This window comes from Sipha flava, unplaced genomic scaffold, assembly GCF_003268045.1.
Source record: "Sipha flava isolate LNK unplaced genomic scaffold, YSA_version1 108_pilon_pilon, whole genome shotgun sequence".
In the NCBI taxonomy this organism is placed as follows: Eukaryota; Metazoa; Arthropoda; class Insecta; order Hemiptera; family Aphididae; genus Sipha; species Sipha flava.
The window spans coordinates 1,171,471-1,194,737 of record NW_020271725.1 but is presented as its reverse complement, the minus strand read 5'-3'; the positions used below and the strand labels follow the sequence as shown (position 1 = coordinate 1,194,737).

At 30.0% G+C, this 23,267-nt stretch overlaps 1 protein-coding gene across 2 annotated transcripts; it reads left to right on the top strand.

The window, feature by feature from the left end:
- Positions 1–112: 112 nt before the first annotated feature.
- On the top strand, positions 113–21,776 carry LOC112686256 (acyl-CoA Delta(11) desaturase-like). 2 transcript variants are annotated; one of them, XM_025558459.1, is made up of 6 exons: positions 113–400; positions 10,742–11,058; positions 14,860–14,990; positions 15,416–15,621; positions 17,314–17,499; positions 21,293–21,776. In XM_025558459.1, exons 2-6 carry the CDS (start codon positions 10,818–10,820, stop codon positions 21,588–21,590), a joined length of 1,062 nt encoding a protein of 353 aa, XP_025414244.1. In that variant the 5' UTR covers positions 113–400; positions 10,742–10,817; the 3' UTR covers positions 21,591–21,776. The 2 variants fall into 2 exon arrangements, with proteins under 2 accessions (XP_025414244.1, XP_025414251.1); XM_025558466.1 differs by lacking the exon at positions 113–400 and adding an exon at positions 746–768.
- Positions 21,777–23,267: the final 1,491 nt, after the last annotated feature.

Below are 23,267 nucleotides of genomic sequence, written 5' to 3'. Positions count from 1 at the left end.
GTGTGAGTGTGTGTGTGTGCGCGCGCGCGCGTTTGTGTGTGAGTTTACTATAAGATATTTAAATTACGTCACTCGCGTATGAATATTCATACATTCGTAAGTGATTTGAATTGTCTGTTTATATTTGGAATTAGGTCCCCAAGAAGGTGTGTGCGTGTGTTTGTCTATTAAATAATACCATTTCTTTATTCTTCGTCAAAAAAATAGTGTTGATGTGGTGGGGCCTACGCTCATTTATCACGCCTGGTCGCTGAAAACCAAATGAAAAATCATAGCAGTAGCTGAAGGCCTGCAGAAGTCTCCGAGAAAGCGACTGGGACGGTCTATAGAAAAATATTTCACCGCGATCTGACAATTGGAAACTCGAGGATTCGAAATTCCACGCGTATTATTGTTTAGGGTGAGTACAATGATTTTATTTCATACTATTTGGTCGCATTAAAGCCATTCTATTGAATATTATTTGTGTATCAATATTTCAACAACCGTTAATGTGAATTCGCGAGTATTTTTTTCTTTTTTCTACTGAAAACCGATTAATTCACGATGTAGTCAAATAATACTATCAAAAGTACAGAACGATATTCAAACGTGTACCGCGTCTTTGGGTCAACATTGACATTAAATTTACTTTGCACTTCTTCGGGAATATAATATCTTATTCAATATATTATTATTATTATTGCAGAGGAGTTGTGTGATATGGTTGTGTTCGGCATCGACGCATCGACAGATTCGTATACACCGTTTACCCGATGATGTTGCAATGTACTTTATTATTTTCGCTGCGTATTAATGTAATGTTTCTCGTATATCCCCCAAGTCGAAAGAGTGTATTCTGTAGAGTTTGATCAGTTATTTTGGGTATGACTTGTATTTTTGTTATAAAAAAAAAAAAGCGAACGTGTATTTATCGGATGCATGATCGAAACGTACTATTATTTCCTGAATTGTACAACTCAGTAATCGAAATCCATCGCGCAATATTTTTTTCATCTCTTCTCGACACACAAAATCGTAGCAGTAAATATATCGATTCGATGCATTTTAAGTGCTCGCGAAAACAAACAATTATAAGATTAAAAGTGGTAATGTTATTGATTTCATATTATCTCTGTTTTGATCTAACATTGCTTACAATGATGAATATTATCCTTTTTAATAAACATATGATACAATTTCTTTGTGATATTTTAATAAATGACTATGTATACGACGAATAATGCGATACTAATAGTATAATTATTTTTTTTGCCAACGATAAATTTCAAATTAAAATGTATGCGCTTATACGTGCTATACGTCCGAACGGGTCCTGACTAGTGTGGTTACTTTGTGTAGCATTATTGAAACATTGAAGAGATAATGGCAATATTTTGTGATACATTGGGGAGGATTGATATGTACTTTGAATCATATTTTCCAATAAATATTATTCATCCTCATATCGCGTCCACGGAACAAAATCATTCGAGATTTGGCATTGAGTTACAAGTGTTATTGCTATCAATAGGATGAAAAAAATTGTTCTTCAAAAACATTATATTTTCAAAAGTATAATACTGTAGTTTTCTGTGCTATGAATTTTATGTTGCTGTTAAATTTTTAATGCTTTTATGGAAGTAATACCGTCGTGTTTTAGATATCGATGAATTATATAATAATATGATAAATCATATTTTTATCATGTTTTAGGAATTAATCGCTATAATTTTATTTACGACGGTTTAGTTTTTTTTTTTTTGACCATCGACATTCAAATTGAAACTAAAATTGTCATATCTAGATTAATGGTTATTTTTCAAATTTTTATATATACTTTTTTTTTTTTATTAATCGCCATGATTCAAATAGTATTGTATTATGGTAAATTGGTTTATATTTATTTCTCTAATATCACATGGAATTAGTGAGAGCAGAGTTGATAGGCGATTTCAAATTAATAACTGGTATAATTTTTAATTATATTGACTGACTCAAATGCTAATAACACTAATACTGCATACAAATAAGGTATAAATACAATGATTACTATTGATACAAATTGAAAACTAATTGCTTGTATCAAATTTAAAAATTAAAATTCATAATTATAAAAATTACAAATTTACAACAAGTCGACAATACGTATCAAATTACACTAATAGTGTATTGTACTTAACAAACAACATTCGTTTTACTTTCTCAATCGAAATTAACAGCCATCCACGACCGAAATTAAAAAAAGTGTTTATACTCCTGTGGCCTCCAGACTATTTGTCCGTTATGCTTCGTTTGATCATTTACACCGTGTAGGTACGCGTGGAACATAATTACGAAAGGTGTAATTTTTATCGGTAAAATTCGTTTGTATTCTAATTCAATATTTGTGCTTTCGAAATATTATATATAGAAAATATTCTTTTTTTTTATTTCAATTTTTTTTTTAAACACTGGTCTGAAGTTTTCGTTCGAAAAACAAAATGTTCCGCATGTGTAATTACACTTTTATTAGGAACTACGTGCGACGCTGATGGTCACCATATTATGATATTCAGATATTTTAATGAATTTATTCTTTAGCGGTAGGTTGAATTATTTCAGTAGACATCTGTAGATCTGTAGGAATAATAGAAACCTAATGTTAATCGAACCATAAATGAGCACGTTAGGATGTTTTGATTTCAGATTAGTAACTAATACAGTCGGACTGTTAAAAACGAAATCACCGGAATAAGGTATTGCGCGAGGAGTATCCATACCTTTCGTTCACTATTAGAACACGGAAGATATTTGTTCAGGAAAAAAATATGTACCTAAATAGTTCATATGAACCGATAGATAAATTACAATTTTTATATATTTTACTTTTATCTCGCAATATTAGTAACCAACGAGAACAAATATGTAAACGAATTATGTAACCGTCGACTGTTTTCAACGTACGCTAAAAAATAATTTCATAAGTATTATGAATGGAACCATTTATTATATAATTAATATTTCATCTTAAAATATGCATATAGAACCATGGAACATATTTGTCATAACTTCATTGATTCGTATTGTATGTGAGTTATTTGAATGTTTATTTAAATATTTTTAACGTACAAGTTTACGATTGCATACCATGCATATTTTTATAACTCTTAGTGCAATCCGACACTATTCATATCATTGTTTAACATAAAAAATCTAATAAAAATATACCTATGTATTTTATAAAAATTAATTTCTGTTCGACGAGAACTGCAGGAATGAGATGGTCTTTCATTGGAACTGGTGTCTATATTTAAAATGAATAAGATCTCACGATACATCAAAAAAACTGCTCTTAATAACGCTCGGTTTGCTATTTTGAACGCATTGTATCAAATTTTAATATTGTTCATAATAAATGTATTTATAAGACTATCGGTATTTTGAATGTGGTAGGAATAGTCTTGTTTTAAAATCGAAAATTATTTTCATTGTAAATATTACAAAATTTAATGCAAACGTTTATTTTATAGAAATAATTCAACATTTTTAATTTTTTTTCTACGAAGAAAATAATTTGAGCATTGAAAAATTACATTTTACGCATCAGTATAGTTAAATCTAAACGGTAAATATTTTAGTGCAAAAGTTTTCATGAATTTTTACTGACTGAAAAAATCTTCTCAGACCGAAAAAACTATATCCGAAGAACGTTTTAAAGTTTTGATAAATAAGATTTTAGAATTAAATTTATAGAAAATATTTAATGTTATTAAACGTACAAATATCAACTTGCTTAATAATCTCGCGTTCATTGTGATGAAGACATGGATGGTAGAATGGAGTGTGAAACAAATAATATATTAATATGCATAAAATACAAACATACGCCCACATACTCACGCACAAGTATATTGCAATAATCGGTAATAATAAAAATCGTGCTAATTTTTTATTTTGCAATAATTATATACGCATCACATTTTTAGCTGATCTTTGAAACTGCATTAATGTGTTGCGATTTGCAAGTGATAACATATGTTCACATTTGCATGTTTTTCGTAGTTGTTGGTCGTCGGTTATATTAATATATCATTAAGTAATCGCAAATTACACAACGTTACGAATACGTAAACGAAATGTAATGAAAAATCTACGTTATTTATCAATGCTCGTGTGTGCATGAATTCCAATACTTGTAGTTATAATTTTAAGGAATGTCCTGGAACCATGAGTTTGTATTTTGAGGCATATTTCGATTTTTATTCATTAATTTACTTTCGCTAAATTGTTGATAAGTTTTTGGACGGGGTAGGGAGGTTTTTTTCGCAAACAATAAAAATAAAAAAATAAATAAAGAGTTCAAATTTTTTAGTGTGATATATTTTGAAATTTTGGTGTTTTATTACAAAACGGAATTGGTAAATATAACGGTTGAATACGAATCGAAAGCAATGATAAAATAATAAAGTATACTATTCGGAAAGCGAATGTCGTAATGATATTCGTATTGGATAAATTATTATCTTATCTTGGAATATTTTTAATTCGAATGTTTTTCTTCAAATAAAGGAATTTTAAATTCTCGAGTTACTATTATACATCTTGATTCAAGAAAATACGTAAGTAGCAAACAGTTGATCGGAAAATAGTGAACTATAATTTTTAAATTTGTCAATTGCTGCCGGAAAAGAAAATTAATTAAATATATATTTTAGTCAACTTTTTTATACTCAAAAATTCAGCGTAAACAATTTTCAATTATAATTAGAAATAATTAAATAAACTAACTACCATCCGATCCAAATCTTCTTGAGTTTTTATTAGTAATTTTGAATACTAAGGCTATTACTGTTATATTTTGTACTTGGCACCTGTAAGCCTTTAAGTATAAAATAAAAAGAAATATTAAAGAAGTATAAATCGAAATTGCTCGAAAGAGTTTATTGTTGAAAAAACTACTAACTGTATTATTGTTATTGCATTATTGAGCATTAAAATACAGACATAAATCCGAGGAAAAATCCTGAAAATTGAAAAGTTAAACAACGTATATTCCGCATTGAATTTCGTTCGTGTTCATATCAGATGTCTCAGTTGTAAAACACTGTTATAGAACAAATAAAATCGTATAGAACAGACGTGCTCAAACCGTTGGAAGTATTTTAACCGGCTCGTGTCCATTTTATAAAATTAGAAATTTCTAGATTTAAATAAAAATAATAATTTTAATTAATAAAAAATAAAAAAAAATGTGATTATAATAATCTTTTAAATAATACAAACCAAATCATATTTTACATTATTTAATTTTATCAAAAAAATAATATATATTATATTTGAAAATGTTTACTATATAAGTTAGTGTGAAATTGGGACTTGTTTTTTGTTAACCAGCCTTTCAACGTTTGCAGTAAAATTTGTAACGACTATTCTTAATAAGGAGTGCAAGTATTTATTAATTAAACGCGATCTTTCTGAACATTTTGCATTCATGCGGGAAAACGTTTGTTCGTAAATATAGGTAGAACTGAATAATGTAAATATACGCATTTATAATTATTTTATTTTAGAAAATCATCAGGACATTTTCACATGCAGTTTGAATGACGAAAACAAAATTATATTCTACGATGTAGTATATATCTATTGTATATTTTATTAAAATTATTCGGTAAAAACGGCCCGCAGTAAAAATATAAATTTTGAATGTGGCCCATTAGATGAAAAACATTGGACATGTCTGTGTAGAACTCGCGGTAGTTTAAGTTTTATTTAATTTTTATTCATCTCTATTCTAACGATTATTTCAATATTTCGCATTAGCCCGTTATACCGCAGTATGTATGCATACCAGTAAATTCGTTTGTTTCCCGGTCACATAATAGGATTTCGAAAAATAACTATGGCTTTTACAAATTATTTTTTTTTTAAATTAAAATAACAATTTTTCCGAAAAATTCGTTGCGTACGCATGATTACATCGAATGTACAGTAGTTATTTTTTTAGTTAGTATTTTATGGTCAGCAATGCACCTTTTGCAGAAATGTAAATGTTGAATAATGACTACTATGGAATAATAGAAAAAACGGAAATTAAAATTTTTTTCCAGCGCATTTTTTAATGTTTAAAAATAATTGTTTTCAAAAACTCATTGATTCACCGATAAAAAGGAGATGTCATGCGCGTTGGATGAAAATCACCAAGAGATTAATAATATTATACATATACGTTGTCGGGTCGTCAAACGTTTCACATTATGGCATGTATTTGAAAATATGATCGTTTGAATGTGTGCGCGTGTGTAATTCGGTAAGTGTTTTGTTGGGTATAATATTTCGCCGAGTTGGAACGCAGGAAAAAGTGCTAAGTCAACAGATAACGTGTCGCCTGCCGCGGTCGTTCGTTTTTTATTTGAATTTTTTTTCATACGAAATCGCGAAACGTAAAAATATTTACACTGTTGTAAAGTGACACACATACCGTGCGTGTTTAACACGGCCTCGTCATTACTCATAACCGACGGCTGTCATCGCAGGGGTGAATGGCATTTAAATATTAATAAGACATCGGGCATCGCGGTCGTCGATCGCGATTTATTGTGCCGGTGCACTTTTAACAACTTTTAAAGAGGCCGAGATTCGTTTCGATCGACTGAATCGCGTGACTTCCGCGTGAACACGCGCCCGTGCTTCTGAAGAGAAAACAAAAAAATAAAAGGTAGAAACGCAGCACACAGTCGACTACTCATGCTATTTCACAAACACGAAAATGAGGGGGAAAAAATCGATTCGCATTGTAACAAAGACGCGTACATGCGAAAAACGAAAATTTATCGCGATTCCCGTATTTCCCAAAGAAAAGCGCGCATATAATGTATTATGTACATTGTATGGATTTACTATGTAATAATTAAGGAACAGATTTATTTTGTAAATGCATACGTTTATGAGAATGTCGTATTTTAAAAATGATTAGTAGAGGCCGGTATAATATTATTGTAAAATAGCCAAAATTAAATGGGAATATTCTCTTAAAAAATTAAAAATGTTCTTTCGATATTCTTTAGAAATCATAATAAAATATGCGAAAAATATGGATTCATAATATTTTCTATTAATTAAAAATATGCTTTTATATGCAAAATAATAAAGTACACAATACAAAAAACTGATTAAAATAGGCGTATGATAAAAGTAATACAGCTAAAACAAAATTTTAATTCAGGTAATATTTTATTTATTCAATTAAATTAATGACGTATTTTTAATTAAGATCTTTTTTGAAAAATGTTGACAACAACATTTTGTTCATTGTGCTCTGGTGCCGTATTGGTACGACGGTTCGTAAACATTTTTTTATATGTTCTGAAAAAATGTTTGACGTCGACTGAAGTCATAGAATCATAAAATTGAAAATCAGTTATCATTTTTTTTTTTTTTTTTTTACAGGCCATTAAGGTCCTTTCAATCAACACTAGTTGCTTTTATTCTTCCCTGTTATGTGAATGACTTAAGTGATCATTCCACTTCGGTCTCAGATCCATTATACTTCTTCTAACTACGTCTAACTATCACTGCTTTGGTGCTTTGGTTATCCACGCGGTCTACTCTTAATTATGTTACTCACAATTACTGTTTTTGCCATACTATTTTCAGGTCTCCATAAATCGTCTGCTCACTCCAATCTTGCACCTCTTATACATTTAACAAAATATAAATTTAATAAATCAGTTATGGTAGCCTTGAAAAATTACCTATAGTTTATTTTCATTATATTCATTAAAAACTTATGCTACGTTTTTCAATATTCTATATCACTATTAACGAACATACCGTTTATTATATATACATCACTGCAACACAAACTATCGAATATCTATACAATTAACAGATATATTTCCTAATATTCTTTAATATTCTGTTATCTTAAAATATTCTCAAATGTGTAAAAAAACTTTTGTCATTAATTTACACGTTTCATGATTCGTAAAGATTTCGAAGCCCCATCCAACAGTATAAAATCCAAAATTATATGCAAAAAAAATATAATTCCGGTCTTTAATGATTAGTAATATGCACGATTTAAATCATTCTTATCAAAACAACATAAATTTTGTTTGCATATTTAATGCACAACTGTAATTCAACCGTGCATATATTAGTTAATAGCTCATGTTTTTGTTCCGATCATCCAGGACATTAAATTAAATTAATAAATATACGAATTAATTCATAAGAATATTTATATTTTTACTTTTTTAAATGTCTGTTGACTTTTTCCAAACTAGCTTGAACTGATAATATTAACGGTGAAAACTAAGAACGTTGTTGGTGATAATGACGAATAACAACATTCGCGACCATAAATAATTAAGTTTTCGTACTCTTTTTTTTTTTTTTTTTCTATGATAATATACAATAAAAATTAACTGTCTTCAATGGGCTAATTTAAATTTTAAGCGCATAATTTGTAGCACATTTTAAAAGTTTTTCGCGCTTATAAATCTATTCCTCAAAACAATAACACCCTTACAATAACTATTACACAGTGCATTCGCAATTATAAATATTTTTGCACGTTCCGATCGGTTTTACAGAAAATCCGTTGCTTCTCTGCAATGGGGTGCACCCTGCAAGTACGATATACGATTGACAGTATATACTGTTGTGTAAGGTCTATGTAATATTATTACGATTTCACGTGTACAACGTAGGTATACCGTTGAAAATCATTGCATTTCTGGTGTACCGCGGCCGCTCGGATTCGTTTCGCCAAACGCCTCGCTGCAGCAACGCGCGAGAGAAATTAGAAAAGACAACCTAAATTGCCGTCCGAGTTTCGCGTATTACGTCAGTTCAAATGTGTATATATATATATGATATTGTAACAAAAAAAAAAAAAATTATAAAGGTGCACCGCTACAGCATTGATATTGTATACATTCAACGTTTTTTACGTAGGTATACGATTATAATACGTTACGCATTGAGATAATAAAAAATAATAATAAGATATATGCGCTAACCGACCGTGGAATAGTTACAGTATTTCATAACAGATGGCAGTACCATATCGAAGGACTTTATACGAACAAAGTGTACATGATGTACAATTAAAACTCATTTTTTCGTATTTGTCGGCTGATTTAATTAAAATAAAATTTATAACCAATATTTTTACTAACCTTTTGGATTTAACAAATTTATTTTTAAACACACACATTTACTAACACATACACACTTACACACATGTATATAATAAAAATATAAAATATACATAATCATTTTGAATCCTTTTATCCTTCTGAAATTACATGACCGGAAACCTTGAGAACCTGAAGATTCCTGTAGATTTCTAATGTTTATGGACAATTGAAAAGCCAAATATTCTTAAGGAAAATAAGTAGTGATAATAAGGTATTGAAAGGCTTGAAAATGGTCTAATGGGATGCTTATGAATTCATAATAACTAATAACTACCACTGATAATGACGAGGAGGCATTTATCTAAGAAGAAGATAGAAAACGGATTTCAGCAGTAGTGGTTCTGAGTTGTGGAACGAAAAAAAAAACCATATGAACTGGAGGAGATAGTTATCGATGATTTTAGTAAGGTAAGGGCTGAGGATAGGTAATGATGGAAATTAATTCGTTAAATAGAGAATAAATTACTTGAAAAGGAAGGAAGGGAGTGATACTTATTTTGGAGGAAAGCCAAGCAAATTAAGAGAAATTAATATGTTTTAACAAAATAGGGCTTGATATGGCGTATCATAAATTTTTAAGTGAAGAATCGAGTGATGTATGTATAAAGTGAAAAGGAACAAAATAAAAGAGGACACCAATAAAAATGAGATTCGGGCACTTACGTCAAAAAAGCTTTATAATGTAAGCGTAACATGTGCGGAGAAGACAAGGAATGCTGATTTATTGATTTCAATTTGAAGACACGAGCATTCGTCTTCAAGGTTGGATAGAGAAATGGAGTAAGAAGCGAGAATAAAGTTGAAATGTTTACGGTATGAGAAAGAATAGAAAAAAAATTATACTTAAACTTGTAGCTGATTATAACTTTAAAGATAAGGAGAAGAAAAGAAGGGTAAGCCTTCATTTAGTACCAGCGGTGGAGCGTACGAATTGAACCAGGGTTAAATAAATCAGGAAAGGAACAGAGGAATCCATCTATATTTAGAATCAAGGACAAGGTTCAGTCAAAAAACTGAAGTGGTCAGTTTAATTGGCTGGTTGTCTAAGAAAACTTTTAAATCGAAACATTAAATTACATTGATACACTGTTGTTTTATTATCTGGAAAAGAGCATAAAAATAATTAATCATAAACAACAATTTTACATGAAAATGACAAATTAATTTATAACTAAATGACCGTAAAATGTATGTTTCATATATTCGTAGTATAAAAATTATAATACAATCGTATTTTTCTACATAAAACGAATTCGACTGTCTGACTTGACGAGTTTCTAGTCGTCGTTGTACATACTCTTTTCAAAAATGAATTATGTTATAAATACTGATAAATTTATGTCCAAGCACAATTGCTACTAAAATAATACAAGAAAAATTACTGCATTCAAAATGCTGTAGTTTTCTGAAAAGATATTGTATCAATCAAAACATACTAGTTGAAGAATCGCCGTTATGGAACAATTACTTTTTGAAAATGTTTCTATAATCTTATACAGAATTTAGATATTCTATAGTAGAACGTACTCATATTTGTATTTCATTTTTTTTTTTTAATCAATCATTTTGTACAGGTGATTCTCCCCTTGAGAACAAAATACTGTCCATACATTATAACCGTTCGTGACGCAGGCCAACGAAACTGTCACCATGGTGCAGATGAGTGTAATGACTACAACTATAACGGAAGCAAATATGTTGCAGCGGGAGACCAAACCGTTAAGAAATGTTCAAGAAGAAGAAACGAAAACTCGTGACGAAGATCCGTTACCGGTTAGCAAACAGGAGATCATATGGAAGAACGTCATAATGATCACTGTTCTTCATATTTTGGCCGTAATCGGTATCATAACCAGCATTAATTCCATAAAATACCAAACCGCCATATGGGGTGAGTTTTGCCTTGGGATCATAAAATAAAGTTACAAATTAAATAAATAAAAAAAAACAACCTAATCGTTCACCCGTTTATTATTATTGTCTTACATTGGGTGTCACATTTTAGTATTACAGTTCTAATGGACATAATATAATATTACATTATTTTGCTTATAAATGCATTCTTGGTTATCCTAACATAATATACAAATGTACGTTTAATTAAAAACTGCATAAAAATATGAAAATATAAACAATAATAATTGCTAAGTGCTTGTATAAATAGAATACATTTATTTTTATTTTTTTGTAATAAGTCATTTTTATATTAAATGTGTATAAATAACAAATGTAGGTCACAATTTTTTTAACGATAACACTGTTGTAAAGCTTTTTCCGTCGATTTCCTAAATAACCGTAACATTTCAAGACAAACAAAGAACTTTCAAGTAAAGTATGTATTTCAATGAACCGTATTTTTCGCCTATTACACCAAATAAAAACAATTTAACATTGTATGTGTGTTAAGAAATAAAATTACAAAATCAACTTTTGTGGTAGTATTTAATTCTGGTGGTGAAAAAAATCAGTAAATTAAATTATTGACCGAGTGATTTTAAAATACGAATACAAATACGTTATTACCTATTTCCTTCATACATTGAAAAAAGCGAAATTACACATTAAAGCAACTTCAAGCAAACCACCAGTTTCATTGAAAGAGCATAAAATTGATTCAATAAAATAAGTGAAATAATAAAGGAGTGTGAACATACCGTACAATAAAGTATTTTTAATTTAAGTTAACGTCTTATACCAGTGGTAGCACTTTTGCGACTTCAGAGTCTAAGAAAAAATAATGCGATAGCTTTTATATGGTTTTTGATAAAATTCCCTAATCTATAGCGAAAGTTAGCAAGCCTTTGATGACTTGACCTTGTTAGTTAGTGTATCAAGTCTTCAATCACTGACCCATCTGTATCACAGGGAGCCGTACTGTGATTCAAGAAGCGCATATGTCCAGTGTTAATAATGTTACTGTCACGTTTTTGTAAACACTAACCGCAATGTACATTTTTCATTTGGAGCATTCAGGTTCATTTTGTTCGGTTTTATAATTTAAACATTATAGTCAGTTTCATTATAAACATTTTCTTCACATCGCTTTTGTTATTAATGATAAATGATAAATGAAGATGCTTACCTTATCCTATGGTTTTATACTAACAACGGTAAATTGATACTGTCAATATAATTTTAGTAGATCTCAACCGCGGCATTAGATTAAATCGTTAGCCCGAGCCACAGTTGCGCACGCGTAGATGAATATTAGAGCGTAAATAAATTGTTGTTTTCGGTATCGGCGGCGCTTGTCTAAAGGGAATAATAATTGTGTAAGACCATGGATTTGGAAGTTATGGAGCAGCCGTTCCTCTTCCCATTATTCGGTCGTCAATACCGTAATCTACGATAGAGTATGTTATTACTACAGGAACTGAATATATTATTAATATAATTATTGGTCGGGGCTGATGGCCGAAATAGTTAAATGTGAGATGAAGCCTAGTCATGAATCGCGCACTGTCAAAGAGTATGTAACTTAACAAGACGTTCGTCTGACTTGTGAGACTGTTGAATATTATTATAAAACTTAATATGGCACGGAAAAAAAAAATGGAACACAGAACTACGGTTGAACTATTATTTATGATTATGGATCGTTTGGTATGCAGTTTAGGGGTAACACGCACTCGAATTTACGTGTCAAGAAATTTTTACGAAACTCTACAGGAAAAAAAGGAATAACTGGCCTAGCTCTATTAAGTACCCGTAGAGATGTTTCAGTTAATCCCGAAGAAGTGTTAAACCAGTTTGCTCTTCAAAAAGATAGAAGCATTATATTAGTTTTAAATATATTGAATTTATGTATTAAAATATTTGATAATTGCACAATATCCATTGGTTAAACATTTTTAAAGATTGAATTAAGTTTTAGAAATTTATATTATTTTAAATTTTCATTTATTTTTAAGTATTTGCTTTCGAATGTCAATAAATTCTTATTTAACACGAAAAATCAAATATACATTCGATGTTTTATAAAGTTTTGATTATAAACTCCAATCATATATATTTTTTCAATCGTTATGATTGACAAATGCTGGCTGCGTTTTGTAATTTATCATTGGTTTGTTGTTTTTGTTTCATTTCAGTACGTTGTTAAATTACAAAACTGCCCATTGAATTAAGTACAAATAAATAAATAGGGATAGGTTCTTGGTATTCCCGTTTATAATTTATTACCTTGACCAAAATATTTAGTTGCGTAGGAAAAAAAATAATGTTGAGTAGATCATTTTAATGGACGTGTCACTCATTTTAAAAGCAAATCCAATCGCCCTGTAGTTTGATATCAAATAACGTTAATAATAGTTCTGTAGCTTTAGACAGCAGATAGTAATTGTATTACATTTTTTTGCGGCTGTTTTTGATTCACGATTATAAGTAATTTATTTTTTGTTATAAATATTTTTATGACATGATCTATAAAGAAACAATTTTTTTAATAAGCCTAAATGAATTTTCATATGATGTCTATAGATGAAGTTTTTGAACGAAGAGGTTACATTTTGTTTAAATAAATTATTATTGCAAACCAGCCGTTTCGGTTTCGATAAATATAAAGTATAATATAATTATTATTGTTATTGTAAACTAAAAAAAAAAAAGACAAACAAAAAAAAAAACTGAATTTTAATTCCAATCAAGTTTGTCCGTTTATAATGAACGAAAGAAATAAATAGACATTTTAATAGCATTCGGAAAATATAGATTTATACTCTTGGAAAGGATGAATTTAAGCTCTTGCTGTCATTATTTATTATGAAACGTTTGTATTCAATAAATAATCTTTTTAAGGAGAACGTATACAATATGGTTCACTGGGATTTTGATTTATTGTCAGTGTAATATACTTATTATCAAAATTAACACATGTTTACTAGCTACGTATATAGTATACACTACTGTGTTTTTTCCAACAGTAAATGTTTTTATTCGAAACACATTGTACACATGGTACATTTATATTTATTTCGTATTTGTCTGGAGCAGAGATTTTTGTAAAAAAAGAAGACAAGAGTATGATTTGGTAACAAATAATCCGTATGCATAAAATAACTTATATTATTAGTTGACTGATATATATTTTTCACGGTAAATATTAAATTCATATCGAACATAAATTATTGTGCAGAATATAATGTATTCATAATATTTTCACTTGAAGAGTATTTTGGTTAATCTATTTATCAGGAGTAATTTTTTTTTTCAATATTTGATTTTGAAGACTAAACGAATGTATTGACGATATCGGAAACAAGCTTAGTTTGCGTAATATCTACGTATACAACAAATATTAATAATAATACATTTTTGAACAATTAGGTAGTTTATTAAATTTACTCGTCGGTCAAAACCGGACAAGGATTTTAATTTTGAGTTAGCCAAACTAAGCTCATATCTAAACTAATTTAACACATTTGAAACAGTTTCATATAATTCGAAATGTCCCAGTTGAATAATAATTTTATTTTATTTCAAATTTTTAAATATAAAGGTTTAGACATTAATACAATTGCGTTGTTGATGAAATTACCGAATAGTGTTAACATAATGTGTACAAAAGAATAATGACGTACTTGATATATATTAAGATTAATTTAAATATGATTTTCAAATGTTTTTTATTTAGTAGTATTAAACACGACGATAGTTTGCAATGTTCATTACAATATTATTATTCTATTTTCAGGTTTTATTGTTGGTGGTATTGGTGGATTTGGAGTCACTGGTGGCGCACATAGATATTATACTCATAGATCGTTCAAGGCAAAGTTACCTCTGCAAATAATACTCCTCGCGTGTTACACGGTATCTGGACAGGTACGTTGTACTAGATTAAAGGTGTTAACAATTCTAAAGACGTTAGCTATGCGATACCCGATATTTATCTTCTTAATTTACTTTGCGGTTTATGCGGAACATACCGATCAGTTTTGAATCTGGAAACGTTCTTGCCCGTTAAGGATAATTGTTATTCTTTTTCCCTGTATACTATACACAGCAGAAATCGTATTTCATTAGAAGTTCTACGACTACGTATTAATTATTGAGCTGATCATAACACTGCATTAAATATATGATTAATTTCCATGTGCAGTGTAAGGGAGGAAGTATCGGATAGGTTGAATGTTCTAAGAATACATTTTTACGGTGATCTCGTTGGCTTATACAGTTCAACAAAGCCACTCATTGGCATCGTCGTCGTCCACACAATTCCCTGATTAATCGAAATTTGTTTGGCTTAGAATTCCATACCGGAATGGGTTCGAGATCACCGGGTGCACCACAAGTTCAGCGAAACGGACGCGGATCCGCACAACGCGAATAGAGGTTTCTTCTTCTCGCACGTTGGCTGGCTGATGCAACGCAAACACCCCGAAGTCTACAAATGGGGCCGGACCATCGACATGTCGGACATCAACAACGACCCTCTGGTGCAGTTCCACACGAAGTAAGTTCATGCGCGCAGACTTATTGACAGTAGATCTCTAAATGTGCATCACGAACAACTTAGGGAAATGCATGTGGTAAATTTTAAATACCGTCTACGTTTTATTGTCTATCCTTTACGGCTTTAAAATGTTATTGGCCGTAACCGACTGGCCGTTTATTAATCGACAAATGTGTGCATTGACATTTTTGGAAGGATAATCTTTTAAAATTTTTATAATTTTATACTAATATATATAGCCACTTGGAAACCGACCGATTGAAACTATTCCCGCAAACGGTCGATGGGATAGAAATAATATTTCAAGTCTAGAGAAAACATTAAATGGTGTCCAGTAAAAATATTTAAGCATATTATATAAATCATTAACGTTTTGCTTGCATTTTTTACACGTTAAAATAATCGATGTGTGCAGAGGACGACGGATATTGATTTCATATACAAGTTAGAATATAATAAATGAATAGATTATGGTTGTCGTTCTATTTGCAATAATATTGAAAGCCTAATAATCGTTTAACATTTCATGCATAAATAATAATAAGTCGGACGAAAAACACGCAGCAAAATATTTTCGAATAACATACGAATAAAAATCGTTTTATTTGTAATTGAACAAAAATTATTATTAATTTACAATTGTCCTATACACGAATCTCAATCGAGAAAATAGCACGATAATGCGTTGACGAATTGATTTTGTAATTACGCGAATGCCAAAATATGGCATTGATATGTGATAATTTGTACATTTTTATTTTTATTTTTTTTTTTTTTGAAGGGGATTTTTGAATTTAATTGTTCATAATATATCATCGATAAATAAAATGCTTAAATAAAACTTTTTTTTTCTTTATATATTTATTAATAAAGAAAATCTACAAAATACATACGTAATTTTTTCTACAAAAAGTAGGCTTGAATATTGATAAATAGTAACAATAATATTGATTAATGTGAGTTGGAAGATTACCCAGTAATATTACCCAGCTTAAAAATTCTTAAAAATCGTTATGGTTGTGATTGATTCATAAAACATATTATTTTTATTTATATTGTATTATTATAATGTCAAATATTATATAACTGGTAATTATATTATATTATATTAATAGGTGATAGTGGTCGTATGAGCTAGAATAAATTTAAAAATAGTGAATTTAAAATAATTGATTTTCGATCGGTCCCGACTTTTTAAGTTCGGATGTTACGTGAAAATGCTAGAAAATTAACGGACTACATAATGTTTCAGAACCTGCCGACATAACTTTATTCAAAAAACAATAATATTAAGTAAATTGCACTTGTTTTGCAACGGTGTTTTTGTACGACTAAATATTCAAGCTTAAATACAAAAAAACGTGGTACACTTAAAGGGTAACACTTTCAAATGCTTATTATTGTTATTGCTAATCAAGTGTAATTGATTGCGATTCGATTATTCAGTGCGTTGGAGGTTCTGGTTCCATCATAATAATGTTGTAGACAAAGTTCATTCCGCCTGTAGAACGTACAACCGATTTCGACCAATTGTTATTGATTTGCATTGACCACGTAGTTGCGTTACGTACATCGTACGCTTTTGTCACGCTTGAGTGTATAAAATAACAAAAAAAAAAAAAAAAAACCAACAATAGGTATTAAAATGATGCAAAATAATAATAATAATAATGAGAATATTGTTTTTACCAGACATTTTATGATGTTGAAGCTGTTGCTATGTTTCTTCATACCGGTGGTCGTGCCGGTGTACGCGTGGAACGAAACCTGGATGGTTGCAGTCCTCGTAATCGGCATATTTCGATATGTGCTGAATTTGAACTTCACGTGGTCAGTGAACAGCGTGGCTCACATTTGGGGAAATAAGCCGTTTGATAAGTGAGTAAAACGACGGTGTCAGCTTTAATTTTAGTTCCAAAACGTTATGCAACACTGTATACAAAATTTCATTGTTGGTCCAACGTGTGATAAATTCATAAAATGTGATGATGTAATGTCTCTATACGTGTAGGGTGGTCTTTAAAGTCGTTACCGAAGTAGGGTTTACCTTTGATATTTTATTAAATAATTAAATTACAGAAACAATTATTTGTTTTATTAATCAAAATTCTTACATAAGGAAAATATATTTTATTAATTGCGCTTATTATATATTATTCAGGAGTATAAACTTATACAACCACGGAATGAGTTATTTTTTTGTGTAGATTTTCGATGTAATTTTAAACAGAAAATATTATTTTTAAATTTTATACTTTTTGGTTTACCAGGGTAAAAAGAATTAATTTATATCATTTTTTTCTTTGTTAAATTTAAAGAAAAATTTTTTTTATTTATTTTCTTTTTTTTTTACGAAAAATTAGTAAAATTAAATTTATAAAAATCCTTTAAATCGTGTTTTTTTTCGGATGTTTATTGAAAAATTATGGCTCGCTAGTTACACCCTTCTCTCAAGGTTGAGACCTTATTCAGTTGTCCCATTGGGTTTAAGAGGACATTCAGTTCTTTATACGAGAACACTGTATTATATTAATTTCTTATGAAGTTTACTGAAATTTATTTTACATAAGTACAAACCAACACAGTCGCAACCTATCGAATCTCGACTCGCAGTGAAAGCTTCCTGATTTGTCTACACCGCATTTTTATGAAATTACCTTAGAATATTAATAATAGAACTTCCATTCTTGCTTCCTTCTAAAAAAAAAATTCCATGTCAATTTTTTTAAACATTCGAACCTCATAAATTTCAACCTTTCATTCGCCACTAACTCTAGTTAACCTAGTTATCGCTTCGAATGAAATTGATTATTAACCCTAATACCTTTAAAATATATAAATAATAAAAATAATATATTTTAAAATCACGATATTTTATGGTATTGAAATAATGTTAATGAAAATACGTTTCTCTGTCACGCCTTTGTGTCTTTTTAAAATTCTTTTTTATCTCATTTTTTATCGCAAAAATCTGGCAAATGCTTAACTTCTTTCGATAAAAAAAAAAAAAAATGTAAGTAATGTATTTGTTGTAAAACCTGATGTATATATTTTAACCACATCACAACTAAATAACAAGTTATTAGACTTAACATGGTCCATGAGTTAATCCATGTATCTTTGAACGCATCGACATTTTTATTGATGATTGTAATGAGAACTAATCTATATGTAGTGTTTTTTGTTTGTATATAAAATTACGATTACAACACAAATTATTATCAAAACTGAATTTAATTAATAAATTGACGGTAGTTTATTCACACGTTCTGCGTTTCAAACAGAATTTTATTTTTACACTTTTTGCGAGATGAAGTCTATAATGGATTTAATTATTGTTATTGCGTACCGACTAGTACATTTTGACGAAATCGCGTGTATGTGCAATATTTCTCTCGAGTATATTATGAACTATTATTAAATAATAAATGTGGTATAAAGGAAAACTATCAGCCGCAACATTGTTCAACTGTGAGTTATAAAATGAAATCCGTATAATATAAGTGTAGATTATTTCACATCATATTATGAATGAAAATAATTTTTCCTGAGAACACGCATTTTGGACAACTTATGAAATGTCATCAAATACAATATACTCTCCTATAATACATATAATAACATCTAATGCTGTACATCGATCCGTTGATACAAATATTACGTAAAAATCGTAAGACTTGCGGTTGTAGTAGACAACACGTTTCTCAAAATGCTCACCCCCAACCTTTTGAATTTCTAAATGCGATCAATAAGACCGTGGTTTATAGTAAACGTATATTTTCGATTGATCGTGTTTGGTTTGCTTATGAGATACGGTTCGTGATGGAACGCGATGGACTGAATTTATTCCTCTCTGAAAATAACAATCAATTTTTCATTTATATTTTTTTTTGGAAACGTTTCGGAGTCATTTTTAACATAGATGTATATATTTAAGGTGATTGAAGTACTTATTAATTTTTTTTTTTAACTATTTTCAAAATTGTGAGTGTTCATGGTTCAAATGTTGATTACTTTTTTATTTTCCTTCTCAAACATTCATCCCTAAATAAATCCGAAGCCAATAAAATCATGTACACTTCGATATAATGCATAGTAATATCTATATATTTATATATATCTTGAAATAATTACTGAGATAAATACTTATCCTATGACTTACAAAGGGTTTTATTGTTTAATTTTGTCCTTTGTACTTGTCGAGCGTGATTTCAGACTATGTGTTCAACTCGACCTCAATCGGTGATAAATTTTTTTCAGAGCCAGAAGGCCAACACGGCCTTGTTCCATATCCAAATTACAGAATATTTACTGTTTCTCTTCATATAATTTTCGGTCCATATTGGAAGACATTTTTTTAGGGTAAATAGATGAAAATGTCATTGTGCCGTCTGACAACTACTGAGTACAGTGATTAAAAGTTGCCAGATTCCAATAAAACAACGAATCAGGATCGAATGAAAATCTCTCTGACGCTAAGCGTATCGATTTCCGATTTACTGGAATCTCACGTCTTATTTTATCACGTTCAAACATAAAAAAATGGTTAACGAACGCTGGATCCTGAAATTAAAATACCCCTAGTTATATAGTACACTAATTAATTGAAAATATAGTCACTATAACGTGTGGTGTATAACAAACATTCAAATAGAATTATTTATGTTAAATTTGATTCATAGCTTATTTTACAATGATTTTAAAAAATAACCGAATATTTAAGTTGCCTAGTAATGATATAAGAATGAAAAAAAAAAAAAAAAATTGAAATTGATCACAATCGGATTTTGGTCAAAAACGGAAAACGAGTTCGTATACCGTATACATGTTGGATTCAGCGTAAGACAAGATAAGGTATCGAAATAAAATTCGTTCGTGATTCTGCTCGATACGTATAGTATAATAATAATAATAATCAATTAACTCGATTTGAAGTCGAAAATGAAACGTTTCAAACACTTGCAACGTTATTTGCACTAGGATATAATATTAAAACGATCCGAACATATGCCCGTTGATAATAGCTAACCTACATATGTTTTTTATCCTTTTAAATATTATTTCTTTTGTATAATCATTTTCTTACATACCTAGTAATAGTTTTTTATTCTTTTCTTTTACTTTGTACTATATTACATTATGTATGTTGTTATTTTGTATTTTGCTTTTCTTATGTTTTCTTTACGAGCGTTGTCATTGTTTATGATGAAATACAAAAAAAAAAAAATAATAAAATGTTCAGCGCCATCCGCAACACGTGATTCGTGGTGATTCGTGGTGTACGGAGGGACGTTGTCGTCTATACACCCGCATTCATTCGCCATAGGTTTTGGTCAAGCGCGTACGTAAGGAGATTTTAGGAGTTCAAATTCTCCCCCCCCTCCTAAATTCAGGAAAATTTTAAAACATGTTTTTACCGACTAAAAATGCTATACAGATAATAAAAGTTTGAAAATGTACAACCCAAGACCTCTTCAAAATATTATTTTGTGTAAGCACCTGTTTTTGGTCCCAAACAAGATTGGCGATCGCGAGCAAAGCCATAATGAGCATTAGGGAATCCGGAGGTTGAATGTAAACCGACCGGGCCAATAATGATTTCCAATCGCGACAATGCGATTGTATTTCGAATGGTAATTCGACTAACTCGTTTCCGTTTCGTTTCATGCAGACGTATCCAACCAGCGGAGAATCTGGCCGTGTCCATAGTGGCCATGGGCGAGGGTTGGCACAATTATCACCACGCGTTCCCGAAGGACTACAGGGCTGCCGAGTTGGGCGCGTACGCGCTCAACGCGACCACCATGTGGCTTGACTTGTTCGCCCAGCTGGGGTGGGCGTACGATCTAAAGACGCCGTCGGAGGAGCTTGTGCGACAGGTGGCGATCAAGCACGGTGATGGAACTTGGAGGAAGCTGCACGATCAGCCGGAAGCGACAGCTTCGCGGCAGGACTACAAGACTTCATGAACCCCTACCTATTGTGTTATGGAAAACACGTGCTTTTCAATTTTTATTTTATTTATTTTAAATTGTACATTTAGACACTTGTCGCAATGTTCGGTACCTATAAAGTGTTCACATCTAAGGACGATGATTTTGTCCTTTCAGAACTGCTGTGGTACGAGAAAATAATAATACTAATTACGATTTTTTTCTTCTTTTTCTTCTTCGGGCATGACTACTCTCCAAGAGTTTTTACCGCCATTACTACACTCCGTCATATGTCATTTATCAATTATGATCGGTAACACATTTTATCACTGAACATCATTTTATTTGTACTATACACAATACCGGTTTTATAATCACAACACAATATTATGCACGATAAAATTTCCCTGGTGGCGTTGAAAGAGGCAGTATAGCATAACGCACAAGCGCTTATTGGTTTAGTGTGCTAGACGTTTTTGAGTTTGATTTGGATTTACGAGGGTGATTTAAAAAAAATTTGTTGGCGCCGAAACAGGAATAATTTGCTCTGGAGACTTGACCAAATGCCATGTATCCATACCGTCATCGGATGCCATGAGTTAGCTATTTTAAAGCCACAACTACCTAAATCCACATTTTTTTTTTGTGCACTCGAACAACGTAATATCACAGAGATTTTATGGAACTATGATGATATCATGCATCTCGGGTGGGTAAAGTAGTATCATGATAGAGAAAAAAAATAATAAAATACTTTTTATGTTAGCATTTCAGTTTTTCGTGAGCAAATTAAGGTAATAAATACGTTCAAAAGGTGTCGATTTGATCAAGTTTGTTATTTATTTCATGAAATATTTTTTGCAAATAATCAAATTAAAATTTTTATAAATTTCAATATTTAGCTTGTTTATTATGATAAAATATATTATATTATAGTTTCCGTTTTATTATTAATAAGTTACCCCGGAACTAACAAATACTTCTAGCAGGTGCAATTATAATATTTTGTAATACATAATAAATGCATACGTATTATGTTACCATTAGAAAAATGTGTTAAGGACTCATAAATATCTCAATATATAATGAATAATCCGATATAGATACAACGTTATAGGCTGTACAACGGATATAATGTTAATATTAGTATTATAACAGCATGTCTTACTGATCACGTCTTAATCACTCATTGAATAAACATCAAATCGAAATGTGATATTTTGATAAAAAGTCTCCGATATTTATGATATTATAATGTATGATTTACAGTTTTTTCGATAGCTAACTACTTATGTTGCATCGCTGTAAGTCAAGTTCTACAAGAATGTAACAAGTATAAAAATTGCATTTATTTTGGTTTTAAGAAATCTAAATATATACTTAGTTTTATAATAACGTAGCTTATAAACTTATATATATATATATATAAACTTATCACTTGATTTTTTAAATCTTTTCAAATAAATTTCGAATACGCAACTCAAGTATATAATATTTTTTATTTGTCACAACGATTTTAAGGTGAAATGTTGTTTTACTCACGTAAATATAATAACATTTAGCTGTTTTTTTTCCGCTCATAGTTATTTAAGTACGTGAACATTGATTTATTTTTTATGTGATTAACGAATTGCTAAAACCGATTATTTTGATTTTGAGAATACGTTTTTAATTTGTAAAGTCGTAACGATATTATTTTTGCCTGACTTTTAA